The sequence below is a fragment of the Anopheles merus genome, chromosome 3L, assembly GCF_017562075.2.
Source record: "Anopheles merus strain MAF chromosome 3L, AmerM5.1, whole genome shotgun sequence".
In the NCBI taxonomy this organism is placed as follows: Eukaryota; Metazoa; Arthropoda; class Insecta; order Diptera; family Culicidae; genus Anopheles; species Anopheles merus.
In genome coordinates, this window is record NC_054085.1 from 18,990,065 (window position 1) to 19,009,320 (window position 19,256).

A 19,256-nucleotide genomic window follows, 5' to 3' on the forward strand; every position below is an offset into this window, starting at 1 on the left:
GAAATTGCACGCTCGACGTTATCTGTCAAATCCCATATAAATCGCATCCGTTCAGCGTTGCCACCACCCTAAATCAGTATTTCTGGTCACTCTCTGCTGCGCTGCGTTCGAGTTCGAATTGCCGGCTTCGGGTAGCGCTCGGTCCGCCCGTTTACACGCGTACGTTCGCGAGTTTGTACGCTCGTCTCGGCGAAAATAAAATAAAAAAAAACTGCACGAATATATATGGACTTTTTCGGGCAGGAAGAGCAGGCTGTGCGTGCGCGCGCGTGTGTGTGAGTGTGTCGCTGTGTGAAAAAAGTCCGTCACCTTTTTGCAGCATCTTTCCGTGCAAGGCCTCCCAGAAAGGGGAACCTCCTCGGCTGGTGTCCATCGCAACTTCGGTCGTGTGTCGTGTGTTTCACGTGTGGCTGCTGTGACCCATTTTGCCTGACCTGGCTGGTTTTGACCAAATCCCATCCGGGTGAAGGCAACCATCAGCCCCTCACCGTGTACCAACGAAAGGAAACAGTGCGAAATTCACGTCACAGATAGTGCCGGAAGTACGGTGCGCGAGCGCGCGCGATTGTGTGTGTCTGTGTCTACTACTGTCTGTGCGCTCGTCTGTGCGTGCATGTGTTTGTGTGTGAGTGTGTGTATTTTGCAAAGTGCTAGCGTGTTTCCCAAGTGTGACTAAGTTCGTGGCACGCTGTGACACGTCCCGCGCGGCACGGTGAAAGGTGGTCCGGTCGGACGGAATTCGTTTGCTACCCGATTTCACAGGCCCCACCGGTCCGGGAACATCACCGGTTCCGGCGCTTTCGTGTGCATCCGGTGTGTGCAATGTCCGGTTGCGTTGGTGACGGATCGTTTCTAGCCCACAGCAGCAGGCCCCGGAGCAGACGGTGAAGAAGGCAACGCCACCGAACGGCAAAACGAGGGGGTGCTGGCCAGAAGGTCGTTTGCATGAGCCCGGCCGTACCTGAGCGGACGATGTAGCGGACAACCGAAACCATCTAGGCATCTTTACTTGCGACGTGTCACAGAAAACGAACATACTGCATGCCGCAGTCCCTTGGCGTCATACAAAATACCTGCCTTCCCGTACGGTTTTTGTGTGACTGACAAGAGTTGATACAAGCGGCAGAAATTCCTCAAAGCTCAACAACAACGACGACGCACCACGACGTTCTCAGGCGCTACACTTCCTGCATCCTGTTTGCCGTAAAGTAAAAGCAGGAGCAAACACACACACACACAAACGCGCCATATCGTGGGTACGTGTCTCTAAAAAGCAACCCCATTGGAGCCACGTGAACCGCTCCCAGCAGGCCAAACACACCAAACTCATCGAACCGATTTATTCCTTTTCCACACTCCAGTACACTCCTGTCCCAGGGCTCTCCTCCGGGGAAGGACATTGCGTCGCTTCCCTCTCATATCAAAACACGCACCCACTCACACACAACCATCAGCTACCGCAGGAAAAGGAGGACGCGGCGCGTGAGCACACGTTTTTCATCGATCGGCGGAGAAAAAGCAGGAAGTGTCCCGTCGCCCGCTCCGTAACGTTTCAGCGTCCGTTTGACCAGCCGAGCCTTGGCAGGCCGTTTTCGGTGTAAGCGTTGGAAGCCCTGCAACTTTCCGACAGGTGCGTATTTGCCGGAGTAGCGGAATGGTGTTTTGAAGCCCTGTTTTTTCGTTTTTCCGTTTTAGGGTCAGCCAAGCGCAAGTTTCGTCATCCAAAAAAGGCATTGATTTTTATTATTATTATTATTATTGGGGTGCTCCCATCACACGGCTCGTGGGCGGCTTTGTTTGAACAATAATCGTCCAGAGGGAGTTGGACGATTGTTTCTCTTTCTTTCTTTTTTATTTCGTTTTGGTCACTTTATAACCGAATGTCCTGGAAGCAGGCAGGAATTTGATGATGAGGTCAATTTCCATAAATTGCGTTCTGCGTCATCATACCCCCCCCCCCCCCCCCACTCCCGCCATACGACGGCGACGACGACGAGGGGTCGATTTCTGCTTATCGCGCGGACCGGGCATTCCCTTGCGCAATCGCCGGTATTTTATTTATTTTTTTAATGTGTGTGACACATTCACATTGTTCGTTTCTTCGCACCGCTTACCACCACCAAGCCGTGGCCTCTTCCGTACGCTATCCGGAACCGCTGTATCCGAGCCAGCCACTGTGTGGAACGGCTTATCGTTCGGTACACGGTGGTGATAAAATTACTCTCACCCGATCCGTTTTTTTAAATACAACCCCATCCTAAAACACAGCTGTTTTAGTGTCTTTCTAGAACGTTTTTAGTTAGTGTCTGGGGCCAAGACGGCAGCGAGGCAAAAAAAACTGCCCGCGCAAAAGAATTGCTTATCAGGGTTTGCGGCCGCACACACTTCCTCGATAGCGAAATCAATAATTCAATTAAAAGTCAATTTTTATCTCCACCTCATGTCAATTAAACGGTGGAAGTTTCGGCGGTGGTTTAAAATCACATGTCATCGTGTCGGGGTGCGTTGCATAACACACAATGGCCATCTTCCTCTGTGTGCTGTCGCTTTCCGAAGATCCTAATTGATCGCCTGCATCGATGACAGGTAGCAGCGGCAGAAACGTGTCTTCCATCGTCTGCTGTAACAACCGTGTACCGGATGAAAATCTGATGAAAAGCACGGTTCACTTTGCTCAACAAGAGTGCGCCACCACACAAAAACACAATCATCATTTGGCAACGCTCCATGCGCACTGCATGATTCACGTTCTCTGATCCGCGTCGATGACTTTGATCAATTTGCAGTCAATTGGAGGGCGATCTGTGTCGTCTACTATCTGTTGACAATTCATTCTCATTTTCGTTCTACATTTTTTTGTCTCAATTCTTTTCGCTTTATCACCATTGGCAAAGCTTCATTTGCAAGGTAAAAAAAGCTTAGATTAATTGTTTTTGCTACAATTTAATATGTACGAAAAACATCTGTTGTGTTATGATTGTACATAATCTTGCTGAATGCAATCGAAAAAAGAAAAAAACAGATTGTCCTTATCGCTAACAACTTTTTTTTTAATATTTCAAAAATAATGAGTAATAATTTTACAATTCATCTTTGTTGGTTGTTCTCTAAATCTTCTCTTAAATAAATTAAAATAAATAAAACAAATAAATAAACAAAACAAAGTTCAATATGTACTTCTAGAAGTTGCTTTAATGTATAATTTGGGACGATATGGTAACCAAATCACAAAAATATTAAAATTTTATATCAAGATGCAGTGCCAAACGATTGAAAACATTTCGTTACGTATTTTATGGACGCTCCCTTCTAAAACGATACTCACAGCTCTTGAGCGGGGGTCTCGTTAAATCAAAAGCTCCGATTTATAACTTCCCATCAAACCCTGTCGCTTTGGTTGCAGATCGTTTGCGGTGTCCCAAACGGTCCAGCCGGTTCAAACAACCTCTAATCGGGCTGTACACAGTTCTTGTGGCCGCAAATTATCATCACAGGCTTAAACAAACAAGCATCATCGCATCGCGTAGGTCATTACGTACGTGGCGCAGACGAGCGCGATTAGGGCGGCAAATGCTGTCCTGTCTAGTCAGCTGTCGCTGATCGCAACCATTCATTCACTTTTCAATCGACTTATTTTCTTCTCTATCTCTCTCGCTCTTGCTGTCTCTTTTACAGGTGTACCAGTCATTCGGGCGTGTAGTTCGAAGCTTGTTGGATGCGCGAGACACCGGGTGTATTTGTCCGCCTGCCTATAACAAGTCACAACACCTGTAAGAGCGAACGGCGCGCAAGATTCCTTAAAAGGGTACAAACGACGATTCGCGCATAATTACGCGCAAAGGACACGTGCTCGTTTTTGTACCGCCATACTACAGCAACAGCACCAGCAGCAGCAGCAGCAGCAGCAGAGCGAACGTGCAAAACTCCTCTTTCGACGCCGCCTGCATCGCCGGTGTCGACGGAACTGTTGTGGCCTCGTGGGACGATGTGCGCGATCTGCACTGCCGTGCCGGAGACTGACCGCTTTGTGCTGAGATAGCATAGATACGCGCGCTATCGTCGTCGTCGCCCGCTTGCCGAGCCGAGTGTCGCGCAGCTGATAAGCGCCGCCGACCTGCTCGCATCCGCCACCGACCGTTCGTGCGCCGCCCGCCGCTTATCAGCGCAACGGCGCGATCATTGCCACCGCCGCCAACCAATATAGCGCATAACAAGAGTGCGGCATCCCCCCGCAGTGCCTCCGGGCAGACGCAAAAGCACCTAAGCAAAGGGGGAAGGTAGGGGCTCAAACCCTTCCACTCCATTTCAAACAAAGCCACACAAACACACACTTACAATCAAAAGCCCCGGGAGGGGTGAACTGGTGCCACTCACCAACACAAGCGCACCCGCGAGCGCACAAAAAAATCAACCCCACACTCCAACGTCCCCCCCCCCCACCACCCCCCTCTCTTTCAGTGGCATCATTACCGCGGTTAAGGTGGTGGTCGTTGGTGCTAGAGCGCGTCGCTGTGCCGCGGCAGCCACCGATTGCGTGCCGGCAGTCGTTGAAGGCATCGTCGGCGGCGTGCTCGTTGCATTCTCGTGCGCGAGCTACTCCGAGCTCCGGCACCGTGCCTCAGTCAGTCTGATCGCGCGTCGGAGTGTCGCACGGGTGAAACCTCCCTGACGCGCGCCGTCTCTGTGTGTTTGCGTGTACGTAAGTCGGGTGATACATGATGCCACTGGCGGAAGGGTCGGCCACTGCCGATCGGTACTCGTCGGCGGGCTCGGTGGCAGGATCGGGGTTGGCAGCCGCCCAGCTGGACACGGCGCTTACCGGCGATCCTGCTGCTGCTGCTGCCGCCGCCGACCACTTTGTGGTTGTGGACGAAACCGATCGTGCAGCCCACCCCGGCGGCCACGAAGGTGACGAGCTGGAGGAGGTAGATTTTGGCGATCCGGCGGCGGTACAGATCAAGAAAGCGCGTAAGTCCCTACTACTCCTATCGAACCACAACAACCACCACCAACATCAGCATCACCGGGCGCACCGGTACGACATTGAGCAAGAGAAAACGCACCCTGACGCTGTGTCTACTTTAGCGGAGCTGTTGCAGGACTCCCCCGGCCTTCAGGCGTCCGTGCACGACATCCTGAACGATGGCGAGGAGGACCAGATGTTCATCACCGGGTACGAGCGCTGCCTGCGCAAAACGTTCCTGTGCTACGTTGGGTTTCTGCTGACGTTCGGCATCCTGCGGCTGGTGATGCACTGGCGGCAGCACTGGCTGCTGCTTGCTACGCACCGGGAGTGTTCGCTCGATCGGGCGGAGAAGGTGCTGATACACGAGGCGTACCAGCGCAAGCACGACCTGTACTACGTGAAGGACGTCATTACGCTGAGCGGCGATGTAGTGAGGTAAGGGTGGGCGCAGCGAGCTTTATGCTAGTTTATTGTTTCGTGTTTTTTTTTGTTGGTATGCTAAGTATATGGTGTGCGATCGTTATCATACGATTGATGCGCCCGGAAGAACCTTCCCATTCGGTTTGGCGGGAAAACAAAGTGCATCAGAGGTGTTTGTGTTCGTTGTGGTGTGCGGCACGGGAGTGTTAGTGGGCTTAAAGCGCACGGAAAGTGGGGGTTTGGAAAGCACATTATTATTTGAAAGTTTGACCATTGAAATATGGCATTGAGCGCGGTTTCTGCTGCTGCCCGTTTTCCGTTCTAGCGTGTGCTGTGTTCGTGTTTGTGTCGGTGTGTCTGTTGTTGTTGGTGAAGGTTTTCCGCTGTTCCGTCTAACTGTGCGCATCTGAATTGACCGCGAGCTATAAATACCTTGTGGTGTTGAAAACAACAAAATTATTGCAATTTATCTGAAAGTAATGGAAGCTGGTTGTGTGAAGGTTTCTTTTTTATAGAGGCCAGTGCGCAATGGAATCGTCGATTAAGGGGGATTTTTGTTAAGGGCGGTGTAATGATCGTATCGTTTGTGTTAAAACAGTGCTCGCAGTGTTCGTGTTCCTTTTCCTGTTATCAAAGTAAATGGCCTCGTGTTGTGCTAATTAGGGAGCAAAAAAAAAAAAATACACCGCAAAGGTACATTACAGTGAATTCATAATTATCAAATAGAACAAAATTAATGTGCGGTGTGCTTGCATTATTGCAACGTATTTGAAGCGGATGGAGCAGTAAAAAAATATTGCAAAAAAAAACAGGATAAAATTGCGAGGTTCAACAGACGACGCTTCCAAAGTGTTAAACTGTACTGAATACTTGTGCAGGATGGCAGACCACAAATCGACTTCAAACCAACCATTCTTCGCATAATGAACGGGAACATCTTTTGAGAACACTTGTGTAAATAGCTTCGCACTGAATGCATTCCTTTTTTTTTTCTTTGGTTTTACTGAACAGTTCAGGCAATACAAGGTTCAACAAGACAGCCCTCTCTAATGCTTTGAAATATAATGGTCCTCCCGTCTTCTTGTTTGACGTCCCACGTTGCTAATTTTCATGCAACATTGTTGATGAAATAAAACTACAACCCCCCTAACGTACACAAATACGGCCACATTTCTGGTGAATGACGAAACATCAAAAACCGGTTAATTACTGCCCATGACCCTACACCAAACCACCCGAGATATCGACAAGTCAAGCGACGCTAAAAGCTACCAATGACAGCCCGTGCATACCAAAATGATTAACAGCGTGCGCGCGCGAAAAAAAAATCCCCCAACTCAACCGAAACTTCCCCCAAAAGAATGCCGGACCGTAAAAAAAAGGAACAACAACCCCATCATTGGACAGATGAATGATCGAGGATGGCTTCGTTTCGCTTTCCGCCTGCACGTTCGGGCACTGTACGAAGCAAGTTTTAGCTTTCCAGTCTCGTCCCGATGCTGCTAGCGAGCCCCTGGCAGAATACTTGATGTCCCATCGAACCACCGCGCCCGCCGCCCCGCCGTCAGTCATCCGGTCGGCGTTTGCCTAATGATGGATTAAAGGATTGCGTAAATGTGGCGAAACGCACAACACTTAACCTTTATTGTACGATGGAACCGGGAGTTAACCGGGTACCCTAGTGCGAGAGAGAGAGAGAGAGAGAGAGAGAGAGAGAGAGAGAGAGAGAGAGAGAGAGAGAGCCGGCGGTTAGTAGATTGAAAAATTGTTGCTACCCTCTCAGCCCTTACCCCGGGCCGCACCACACTATTACGTATCATGCGGGAAGTGTTGGTCATCCGTTCCCCGTTTTGGGAATGTTATTAAATTTTGTCTCGATTTTGTGTTGCTGGTTCGTTTTTTTTTTCGCACATTCTTTGCAAATCAAACTTCCGGTGCGTGGCCGACGGGGGAGAGCTCACAGCGCGGGATGGTTGAGTTGTACCAGAGACCAGTTCATGACGCATGTTGGAGTTGCCCAGAGATGGTAGGGCAGAAGCTTTAGCGCAAAGCAAAATGCCAACAAGCACACAGACACAGACAATACTATGGAAAAACACACACACTGACACACACACACGGTCGTTTGCAAATGATGTTTGGCAATCGGTTGAGAAAGCTCCCCAGAACACCAGCGAACGTTCCAAGCGTGGTGTGAGGTGACGAAATTGCGAATGTCGTTTCCTTTCACTTTTTTTTGCATTTAACATCCAGGGCATGCTATTAGTGCGATATTTTTAATGATGTTACAACGTCAGGGTATAGTTGTGTCACAGTGGTTTAATGGTAAACGCGTCGGCCCTCTACGCGACACGACGAGGATCGTTTCCCGTTCGGGATCATTCGGGGTTGTTTCTTCAATACTTGGAGTTTGTAGTAATGTACAACTATACTAATTCTATTCCTCCTTGTTTTCAAAAACAACTGCTGCTATGGTGCAAATGGTTTGTTCAACCAGTAGTGTGTGTAGATCTCGCAGTATAGATAGATGTAACTGTATTGACAAGTGCAGGAGTTTGGGAAGTTTTACGTTCCTTGCCTGAAGAGGGGGAGAGGAAGATATACTACTGATAGAATTTTTGATTTTGAATAAGTTCGAAGCTATTTCTAAGACCCGTTTTGGGCTCAGAAGTAAGTTGCAGGAAGCGGTTTAATAAATCATGACATGCGTTCTCCGGTATCTGGAGGGGTTCAGGATTAATTCCAGTACTGGTAATGGATATTTAGAGGCTTCAGAACCAGAATAGGTTCAGGGTCAGTTCCAGGACCGATTTTGGGTCGGGATCAATCTTGAGATCTTTATGGGTTTTTTAAAGAACAATTTCAACTTTTGGCATTACTTCAAACATCCGGACAACGATATATTCCACAACCTGTATAAGTTCAGGATTAGTTCCAAGAACGAATGAGTTCAGGATTTATTTCCGCTATGGATTCTGAATCAGATTATTTGTATGTGCATCCTAAAGTCATTATATATCCTCGAAATTATTAACCGGGTCAAATTACCCGAGTTTTTAAAAAGTTCAGTGGTATGCCGATCCCTGACCCTCCAAAACCAATCAATTACCGGTGCTAATTCTTCTAGATTTTACGCTTACCAACCTGACGCCAAACAAAACCACCTCCCCCAGCAAAGTAATCTTATCTCAAACGAAAAGCAAGACATAAAAACGCAAATTCGTCTTCTTCTTTTCTGTTTCTTCTTCGCGCACTCCTCTATTCTACGCCCACCATGTTTTATCTGCTCTGTTGGCAAGATGTATTACACCTATTACAATTGTAAATTTGCCTGTAAGCCACCCAACCACAACCCCGTTTAAAAAATTAGGTGAGATTATTACCCTTCTCCCGTGGCCCTGTCAATCAATCAAACTCATTTTGACAATATACATTACTACGACGCACAACCAACCGTCTCTGTTGACCCCTTTTTGGTTGCCATTCCCAAAAGGAGAAACGGTGTGTACCTGTAGCTTAGTTTTATGTGCGCTCGTAGCGGCTCGTACATAAACGAAACCGCGTTGCAATAAATCGAAATCATCGAGCCCCCATCGGGTACATTGAGCAGGTTTGAGCGGTCCATTCCGCTCACACAGGTCCATTCCAACCAATACTATCGGTGGTGGGGTTTATGTGCGGTGATGTGATAATAATAGTTATCGCCTCTATGCAAGCGAGACGGAGAAAAAACAATAAAATCTCTATACTCATCAACCCTGCTGCGTCCAGAGTGTGCGGTGGTGATGTGTTATATCGCCAATTTCGATTGCTTTGTGTGTGGCGCGATAAGGCTCTAATCAGATTTGATGGCCAACCGTATTGGTGCTGTAGTCTTGTGCTGGTGCGGTTCTGTGTCATTATGCTGTTGCTTGCTTGCGCGGCATGGTTCTGCTAGACACTTCAACCCCCCGTCGTACACGCACGTTTGATGACGCGCTTGACCACACGCACTAAAGCGACAAGGTAGTAGCGATCAGTAAACGTGCTCTGCGCGTTCGAACGTTCGTGAATAAGTTAGAGGGCAAAAACGGCAAATGAAATGCAGTTGGAACGATCATATCTTTAATGGTTCCGACAATCCAGTAATTCTATTTAACCCCAAATAACGAGCCTCTCATAATGTTCTATTTTTATCTAGAACAATATGCAGCCGGATTCACTAGAAATGATTTACAACCTCCCATCGCAGTGAAAGGAAGAGTACAATATAAACCTTGGAATGTCTGTTACAGTTCGTAAATTCAAACTGTGTCACCTATGTCGTTATGTGGAACAACCCGTCGGCAAAAGGCACTCCTTCCGCTCCAGGCGCTCTATTTGTCGTCACCTGTACCTCTTCCACCTCCTGGCTCCGTGCCAACCAAGACACAATATACCTCATCTATTGAATATCTTGATAGTGGACTAGTAGGGTGATACATCATCTGTGTGCTGTTCCCAACTCAATAGTTGCTTGTTATTTGTGCAGTGAGTAGTAACGAAAAAAAAAAACTGCAACACTTTAAGACCTTTCTTTCTTAACGAGATGTGTGTATGTGTGTGAGTGTGTGTGTGCTTTGGGGTGTTCCCGGTGTGTAAGGGCTCCACTTAAAATTACAAAAGAGTATTTGTAGAGTAGGGTTGTAGTGGAGCTCCTCCTCTAGGCCCTAAGTACGTACCGCCGCACTATGACTAAACCGGTGTCCGGACAATGACAACGGCAATGACTGTCGTCACACTCCTTTTCTTGCAGGTGCTTGTTATCATTCGTGTGCATACAAGAAACTGAGGGCGACAAGATAATTCTACACAACGGAAATACAGTGCAATAAAGAATGCTCGGGTTGGTATGTATTGTAGACAGCTCTTTAGTGTCTCTAAGAAGATTACGATCCCGGCGTTGATTATCAATGAATGTCGTTCTCAGGCAGAATTAATCCATTGATGGAATCGAATGCAACACAGCTGGTTCTACTTACCACAACCAGCAATTGCGGTGTTATCGCATGTTGAAAACAAGTGGATTATCTCACACTGATGATGGTACTTGAAACTTAATTCTGTCCCGTATAAAGTCCAATTTGGCAGTGCAAATTTGCATTCTAATGTACGATAGCAATTGATGGCTCAACCCTGACCTTCATTGAAGTACTGTAAAACATAGTAAAACCCCCTTAGTGTGGGGCTTTTATCTAACAGACGGAGCAAATACTGTTGAGGCCACCTAAGTTATCATCAGGTGCCATTATTCACCTTTTTCTTCAATTTCTTGGCACACGATAACGAGCAGCACCAGCACCAGAAGGAGCAGCAACCACTCCCGGGGTCCGCCCATGAGTGTGTGACAGCCGTCACACTCTGTGCGATAGGGCCGGCAAATTAAATGGCCGGAAATGCAATTGCACGCTGAGGAAATGGGGTAAAAGTTGATAAACTGAGTTCTGCCAACGTTCTAGCCCTGTGCCGCGTGCTTGGCAGTGGGTGTGTGATGTGATGCTTCAGTGGTACAATGAAATCAAAGTTAGAATTGTGTTTAGATACAGAGGACCGAAAAAAGTTCACGTAAAAGTTGGAGAGATGTAGGAAAGATAGGAAACGTGGACTTAGTTTCAGAAACCTAATTAAAGTTTATTGTACCATCTGTGATACGTTCAAAAATCGATCGATTGCGCCCCAATGCCGTGGGTCAGTTTTTGAATTAATCTAGTCAATAAAGCGGAGCAATTTGTTTAACCCGTAATCGTCATCGCCCATAAAGTCGGCTGGCTCTTTTTCCCTTATCGTGCCGTGGCAATCTCTACGCGAAAATAACATCGCCGTGGGGCAAACGCCTTCATCATCGCCTTTACGTTACGATTGTTCCCTTTGCGTTTGGCGGCAAGTTTAAGCGTGTAAGGGAAAGGAACGCGCTGGGACAAAGGCAGCACCCGCACATAGTAGGCCCGCTAAGTGTGTGCCGCGAAACACCTAAGCAGATGACGCCCAACCCCAGCATGTTGCCCTAGACACCTAGCATAGCGCATTACTGTGTCACACTCCCCCACGCCATTTGCACAATGGCATCGGGGGTTACCTTTGTACTGTATGCTTTTCAATCGACAGAAAGCCTACTGAATGCTCCAACTCCACCACGATCGGTCGGTAGCGAATGAAATAATCGAACAATGACTGATAGAGGAATAGCCGAGCATGATGCTCGAGGTGGACGCAGGATGGGGAAGTGTAGAAGATTACCGAGCCGTGAGTAACACGTGCCGCCGCGTTGTCGAAGATCATCAATATCAATAGAGCGTAGTAGCAAAGGCGTGTGCGGCGGCACCTTAGGTTCCAGGGGCATATAGCAGGTGTGTAATGTGTGCAAGGCAAAACGGTACATCTGTAGCCTTCGGCTCGGTAGCATTCCAAAACAATGTAAAGTGCACGTTGAACGCGATAAGCGGCGCGTTTTTAGGATGCAGGCCGACGAATCCGACGCCTAATGCGCACGAACTAAACCTATTAGAGAGCGATTAGCTCAACCAATGAAAGTGAGGACGTGCCGTTGTTTTCAATCCTATCCCTACAAATCACGGGGTTTAAAGTAGGCCGTAGGAAACATGTTTTGTTTAATTTTTTCTCAATTTTCTCCATTTTAGCTTATTATTTTCGTGACAATTTAAAGATAAAGCTAATAAAGGCTGAAATGACTACAAAAGCACAGTTTAAACTCAACACTCGCTTTGTCATAGATCCCGTAACTCAACATTGTTCAATAAACTTCAATACAATACGATTGTTAGCGTCGCTTGATCGAAGCAGCTTGGTGGTACCGTGGTAAAGCTGTTTGTCTTGTACGGCATGCGTTGTGAGTTCAAATCTAAATGCTCTGCGGGGGGGGGGGGGACTATTGGAGTAAGGTGTGTGGTAAATAAAAAATAACTCGAGGAAAGCGGGGTTTATCAAAGAAAAAGTAAGATGGGGGGGGGGGTCTTCTTCTAAAGATTTCTTCTCTAACTAGGTATAATAACAATTGTTTAAGTCGTAGAGACCGTCGTGATAAAATTAGCTCAAATTAAAGGAACAAATAATCAGAGTCAGCAGCAGCTTCTCCTTGTAAAAAAGGGCATTTTATCACCGATGTTTTTAACAGCTCCCTCTGTCCTTTATTTCCTCCAAACAAAAGAAGTCAGATCTTCCTCCTACTCCTTGAAATTGTATAATTTGTAACGAACCATTATCATCATCAAACAGCAAACACGTGTTACGCAAAATTGTTTCAAAAACATGCATAATCATTTTGTTGTTTGTTGTTGTGAGTCTTGAATTGTCAATTATGATGATGCTTGTACTTGTGCCATTCGCAGCGGTTAACGCAATGGGAAAACTTTTTGCCACCTTTCCACCATCATCTCCCGCAGCCCCGCTTCTCGCAACAGTCGTAATCTTTGCGGAAGGTTTCACTGCTGCGGCATAATGAAACAATTGAGCTTGAGCCCGTATATTGTGTAAACAAATCATGATTTCGCGTCACGCTTCAAATCACCCCTTAAAGAAGTAATGCATGGCACGGTTTGCATGAGCGTTTTAATTAAGCTGGGACAAATTGGGGCTTTCGGGAACTTCGATACGGACGATACTGTACCACACGCTTACGATAATAGAGAGAGGAAGAGCGTTAGAGGGAGAGAGAGCAATCAACTGTGATAAATTAATCAAAAAGGAGAAACGGTTCTTTGACAGCATGATTACAGCAAAATTATGTAAAACAGATTGTAGTCAATTTATTTCAGGAAGTATCGATGCGATAAAAGCCGCAAACTATAAATCTCATCCTGAAAACAGCTGTAAGGGATGATACCCTTTGTGTGCTTTCTTTTTTCGGTTGACCCAAAATCAAAAGGATTAGTCGGCGGTTTTTTGTTTAATATAATCCCAGAAGTAGTATGGGATATTGGCATGAGATATTGGGATACAAAAAAAGAAGGAACACTTCCTTTGTGCCATGGTTGACCGAACACACCGAACAGCAAACCGAACTCGCCGAGCTAAAGAAGTCCGCAGTAAAGGAATGTGGGGGATGCAAAAAGTTAAAAGTTTATATTGATTTCGTCCCCCTTTCCTTTTGCTTCACTGCCATTTGTATCTTCCCAGTTCATTATCCCAAGCTTCGTGTGGGTTGGGTTTGGCTCGTATATGTTTGGCGTCACCACCCCCCAAACGCGGCGGGCCTCTTCGATTGCTTTCCGGCAGCGAAATTGAACGCGGGCATCGTCGTCCTTTCCCGCCAAGAGTGTTCCACTCTTAATTAGAGTTTATTTGTTCGTACGATCTGGCGTGCCGGTCAGGGCCAGCTGATGTGGCCACCCGCGCGACCGAGAATGCGATAGAAATGGATGAGGGTTGAAATTCCGATGCCCGCCTGTGTATGCTTAAACCACGCTGATTGATAGTACGCCATTGTGTGCGCCCTCAGGGAAAGAGAGAGAGAGACAAGGGGGACCGTCCAGATTGAGTCTTTTAAATGGGACCAAAGCAATTAAAAGCAGTGCAGAAAGAAAAAAAAGATATGAGCATTGATTTAAAAGGGATTATTTGTAGATGGAGAAGGGCGTTATTTTTTTTTTTTTTTCGTACTCTTGTATGGTGAATGTATTCTAATGCTTATCTCCTTTCCTCAATTTTAGGGAAATCGTGGACAGTGAGAAGAAAAAGCCTAGCTCAACCAACGCCCGGAACGTCATCAAAGAGCTGACCCAGAATGGGATCCCCGATTACGGCGCGTTCCTGCGCACGCTGGACCCGTTCCAGGTGGCGTACCATCGCACCGGCGGCCGGTTCGAGCACGCGAGCACGATGCGCTACTTCAGCTGCAAGAAGCTGCGCTACATCTGGTGCGATCAGGCGAAAAAGTTCGTGAAGCTGCAGGGCCTGGACGTGGAGGTGCCGAGCGTGCTGATCCACCACACCAAGGGCCTGTCCGTGTACGAGCAGAGCATCCGGCGGTTGATCTACGGCAGCAATGAGATCTTCATACCGCTGCGCAGTGTGCTCACGCTGCTGTTTCTCGAGGTGCTCAACCCGTTCTACGTGTTTCAGATCTTCTCGGTGGTGCTGTGGTTTTTCTACGAGTACTACTACTACGCGGTAGTGATCATACTGATGAGCGCGTTCGGCATTACCGTGTCGATCATACAGACGCAGCGCAACCAGCGCGCCCTCTACTCGACGGTGCGCAGCACCGACACGGCGATGGTCGTGCGCGACACGATGCTGTCGGAGTCGATCGAGACGCGCTTCCTGGTGCCGGGCGACGTGCTGGAAATACCGGCCACCGGCTGCACGATGCAGTGCGATGCGGTCCTCCTGTCCGGCAACTGCATCCTCGACGAGTCGATGCTGACGGGGGAGAGCGTGCCGGTGACGAAGACGCCGCTGCCGCTGCGCCGCGACCTCATCTACAACCGGAAGGAGCACGCGCGCCACACACTGTTCTGCGGCACGCGCGTCATCCAGACGCGCTACATCGGCAGCGAGAAGGTGCTGGTGAAGGTGCTGAACACGGGCAACATTACGGCGAAGGGGGGGCTGGTCCGGTCGATCCTGTACCCGCCGCCGGTCGACTACAAGTTCGAGAAGGACTCGTACAAGTTCATCACCGTGCTCGGGATCGTCGCGTTCTGCGGCTTCGTGTACACGCTGTACACGAAGATTAGCCGCAGCATCGGCGCGGTGAAGATCATCGTGGAGTCGCTGGATCTGATCACGATCGCGGTCCCGCCGGCCCTGCCCGCCGCCATGACGGTCGGGCGCATGTACGCGCAGAAGCGGCTGAAGCGCAGCAACATTTACTGCATCTCGCCGCGCGCCATCAACGTGTCGGGCAGCATCGATTGCGTTTGCTTCGACAAAACCGGCACGCTGACGGAGGACGGGCTCGACATGTGGGGCGTGCTGCCGAAGGACTCGACCAACAGCTTCCAGATACCGCTGAAGGATGTGGGCCGGCTGCCGATGAGCGACCATCTGCTGTTCGGCATGGTCACGTGCCACTCGATCACGTTCGTGAATGGGGAGATGCGGGGCGATCCGCTGGATTTGAAGATCTTCGAGTCGACGGGGTGGATACTGGAGGAGGCGAACGTGTCCGACGAGACGAAGTACGACATGCTGTTCCCGACGATCGTGAAGCCGCCGCGGGGGGACTCGCGCGACGAGCTGAACCTCGAGCTGGACGTGGCGTACGACAACTCGAACGACATTGGCATTGTGCGCGAGTTTTCCTTTACCAGTGCGCTGCAGCGCATGTCGGTGGTGACGCGCAAGGTGTCGGACAACCATTTCAACGTGTACGTGAAGGGTTCGCCGGAGATGATTAGCTCGCTGTGCCGGCCGGAAAGCATACCGGAGGATTTCCAGTCGAAGCTCGGGTTTTACGCGCACCAGGGCTATCGGATCATTGCGATCGCGTACAAGCAGCTGGACAAGAAGCTCAACTACCCGAAGGTGCAGAAGATTGCGCGCGAGAAGGTGGAGTGTGAGCTGGAGTTTTTGGGCTTTGTCATCCTGGAGAACCGGCTCAAGACGGACACGGAGGAGGTGATCGAAAGTTTGAATGCGGCCAACATACGCTCGGTCATGGTGACCGGGGACAATCTGCTGACGGCGGCAAGTGTTGCGCACGACTGTGGCATGATACTGGCCGGCCAGAATCTGGTCACGGTGACGGCGCACGCCGACAAAGCGAACCCGGACCGGTACTTCCTGTCGTACGACATCACGGGCCAGCCGCAGCTCACGCAGTCCGACATCATGAACGACAATCAGGTGGACGGGAGCGTCGGCGGTAAACCGGACGGTCCGCTGCGGGTGAAGGAAAACGGCAACTACGTTCCGATGACGGAATCGAACAGCATCAGCAGCTCGATCGACACGTGCACCATCACGACGCAGCTGAGCGACAAGGAGCACCGGATCGTAATCGAACCGGCCAGCGACCACGACTGCCACTCGCTGGCGACCGACATCGGCAGCATCAAGATGGTGGCGAACGGTGTGCCCGGCAAGCTCGGGCCCGGCGGTGGCTCCTCCTTCCGCTTCGCGCTGACCGGCAAAACGTGGGCAATCATTAACGAGCACTTCCCGGAGCTGGTCAGCACGATCACCACGTACGGGACGGTGTTTGCGCGCATGTCGCCGGACCAGAAGCAGCATCTCATTACCGGGCTGCAGCAGCTCGGCTACTACGTGGCCATGTGCGGCGATGGAGCGAACGATTGTGGCGCCCTGAAGGCGGCCCACACCGGCATCTCGCTCTCGGAGGCGGAATCATCCGTCGCGTCACCGTTCACGTCCAAAAACCCGACCATCGCCTGCGTACCGAACGTGATCAAGGAGGGCCGGGCGGCACTGGTGACGTCGTTTGGTATATTTAAGTTTATGGCTGCGTACTCGCTCGTACAGTTCGCGTCCGTCGTCATCCTGTACTCGATCGACTCGAACCTGACCGACTGGCAGTACCTGTACATCGATCTGTTCATCATCTCGATCGTGGCGTTCTTCTTCGGCAAAACTTCCTCGTACGATGGGCCGCTGGTGAAGCAAACACCTTCCAACTCGCTCATATCGCTCGCACCGCTGCTTTCGCTCGCCCTGCACATGATGGTCGCGATCGGCATGCAGCTGGCCGGCTGGTACCACGTGCAGGCGCAGCCGTGGTTCGAACCGTTCAACTACACCTCCGACCGGGAGCTGAACGATCACGGCTGCTTCGAGAACTATACCATCTTTGCGATCTCCTGCTACCAGTACCTCATACTGGCGATCGTCTTCTCCAAGGGTGCCCCGTACCGGAAGTCCATCTTCTCCAACTACGGCTTCATCATCAGCATCCTGGTGAACGTGGCGATCGCGATCGTGCTGACCGTGTACCCGCCCGCCTGGATAGCGGAGCAGTTCGAGCTGGTCATGCCACCGGACGGGGAGTTCCGCTTCCGGCTGTACCTGGTCGCGTACGGGCTGATCAACTTCCTGCTCTCGATGTTCATCGAAACGGTCATCGTGGACGAGATCGCGTTCAAGCGGCTGCGCTACCGGTGGCACAATGTGGCGAAATCGCGCCGCAAGTACTTACAGATACAGCACAACTTTCAGCGCGACATCCATTCGCCGAGCGACTTTAAAACCGTGTTCGGATGGTCGAGCGAGAAGTACGATTACTGACGCCACCTTCCTGCTGCTGGTAAGGGCGTAAAGTTGGCGATGCTGCCGCGCAACCTGTGTGCGCAACGGCTCGCATGGATGTTGCTGGGCGTGGCGGTTGCCGCCGTGTGCCACTGGAAGGACGCAGGCTACTACAACAGAGAGGCCAAGGTTCGGTAGCACTCCCTGAACCGTTCCCTCCCACGGTGTGTGTTTGTGTGTGTGCTGTGCTCGTATTTTTAATTGACCCCGGGACGCGCGCGTCAGGAAAGGAGCTCCGAAATTGTTGATACTACTGTGTATGTGATATGTATGGCTTTCTTACACACGCCACGGAGAGTGAAACCACACAGGGTCATTATGGGAAGAGGCCCGACAACCCTAAAAAAAAATCGGGCGTGTTACGATTGAAAGACAATAATCCAGGATTCCCCATCGCAGACACACACACACACACCATCATGTGGCGTCCTTGGTGTCCTCCGGGGTGTCTTAAACAGGGCGATCTGTCTAAAGCGGATGGTATATATGTATTGGTTTTTGGTGAAGGAGCCAACAGGACAGGGGGGTTATTCTCCCAAAGCTCCCCCTCATATTAGAGGTACTTTTTGTGCGGACGAAGGAGGTGCTGGTGCTGTACGTAATGAAAATGTAGATATATTTATACAAGCAAAAACACACTCACACACCCGCGGTATTGATCAATATATCAGCATTGCCTCTTTCTGCACCTCACTCGAGTATTTGGACATGTGACGAAGTCGAGCGCCGACGAATCGGCTATTTAGGATGGAGGAGAGAGCAGCCTTTAATGCAACGGAAAGTGGCGAGTGGCGTTTTTTTTTTGACAAAATTACCAACAATCACACCAAACACGACGAAGGGCATAGGTAGCGAGCTGTTGGTGTGTCTTAGGACGAACGATTAGTCATTAGTCCGTGTTCTGTCCTTTGGTTTTCGTGGAAAAAGGGAGGAGTTCTGGTTTGTGGGGTCGTTGCGATAAGCATAGCAAATTAGATAGCAGGAAACATGTAAGCACAGGTTGTTAAGAAAAGTTCACAAAAGTAGACGGCCATACGCTTCTTACTACTAGAGGGCCCAGGTAGCACGAGCACACCAAACCTAGTGTTGGGTAAAATTGGCAAAAATCCGGAGTCGACTCCACTCCGACTCCGCTTTTTTTGGAACCGACTCAGGAAGATAGGTCTGCCTGAGCAGTATCCGGAGTCATCCAGTGTCGTTCGGAGTCACCCGGAGTCCTCCGGAGTCGTCCGAAGTCATCAGGAGTCGGAGTCATCCGCAGTCGTCTGGAGTCTTCCGGAGTTGTTCGGAGTCGTTCGGAGTCATCCAGCGTCGTTCGGAGTCGCCCGGCGTCGTGTGTACTTTGTATTAGCCTTTGTGTCGAAGGCCCACTTCGGCCGATTCCGGACGACTTCAGATAACTCCGACTCCTGCCGACTCCGAATGACTCCAAATCTGGGTGACTCTGGACGACTCCAACTCCGGGTGACTCCAGACGACTTCAGTCGACTTCAGACGACCCCGGACGACTCCAGACGACTACGGACGACTCCGAACGACGGTGGAACTCAAGGTTCCCATTTTTTCACAGTCGGAATCGTACTAACAATAGTCGGAGTCGGATCGAGATAATAGGTGCGCTCCAAAGAGC

The 19,256-nt window shown here is 49.8% G+C and overlaps 1 protein-coding gene across 2 annotated transcripts; it reads left to right on the forward strand.

Moving 5' to 3' along the window:
* The first annotated feature begins 219 nt into the window (after nt 1-219).
* LOC121600587 (probable cation-transporting ATPase 13A3) lies at nt 220-18,882 on the forward strand. 2 transcript variants are annotated; one of them, XM_041929301.1, is made up of 5 exons: nt 220-1,256; nt 1,362-1,630; nt 3,676-4,968; nt 5,086-5,401; nt 14,071-18,882. In XM_041929301.1, the coding sequence occupies exons 3-5, from the start codon at nt 4,716-4,718 to the stop codon at nt 17,603-17,605; spliced, it is 4,104 nt and encodes a 1,367-aa protein (XP_041785235.1). In that variant the 5' UTR covers nt 220-1,256; nt 1,362-1,630; nt 3,676-4,715; the 3' UTR covers nt 17,606-18,882. The 2 variants fall into 2 exon arrangements, with proteins under 2 accessions (XP_041785235.1, XP_041785234.1); XM_041929300.1 differs by having other exon boundaries at nt 3,676-5,401.
* Nucleotides 18,883-19,256: the final 374 nt, after the last annotated feature.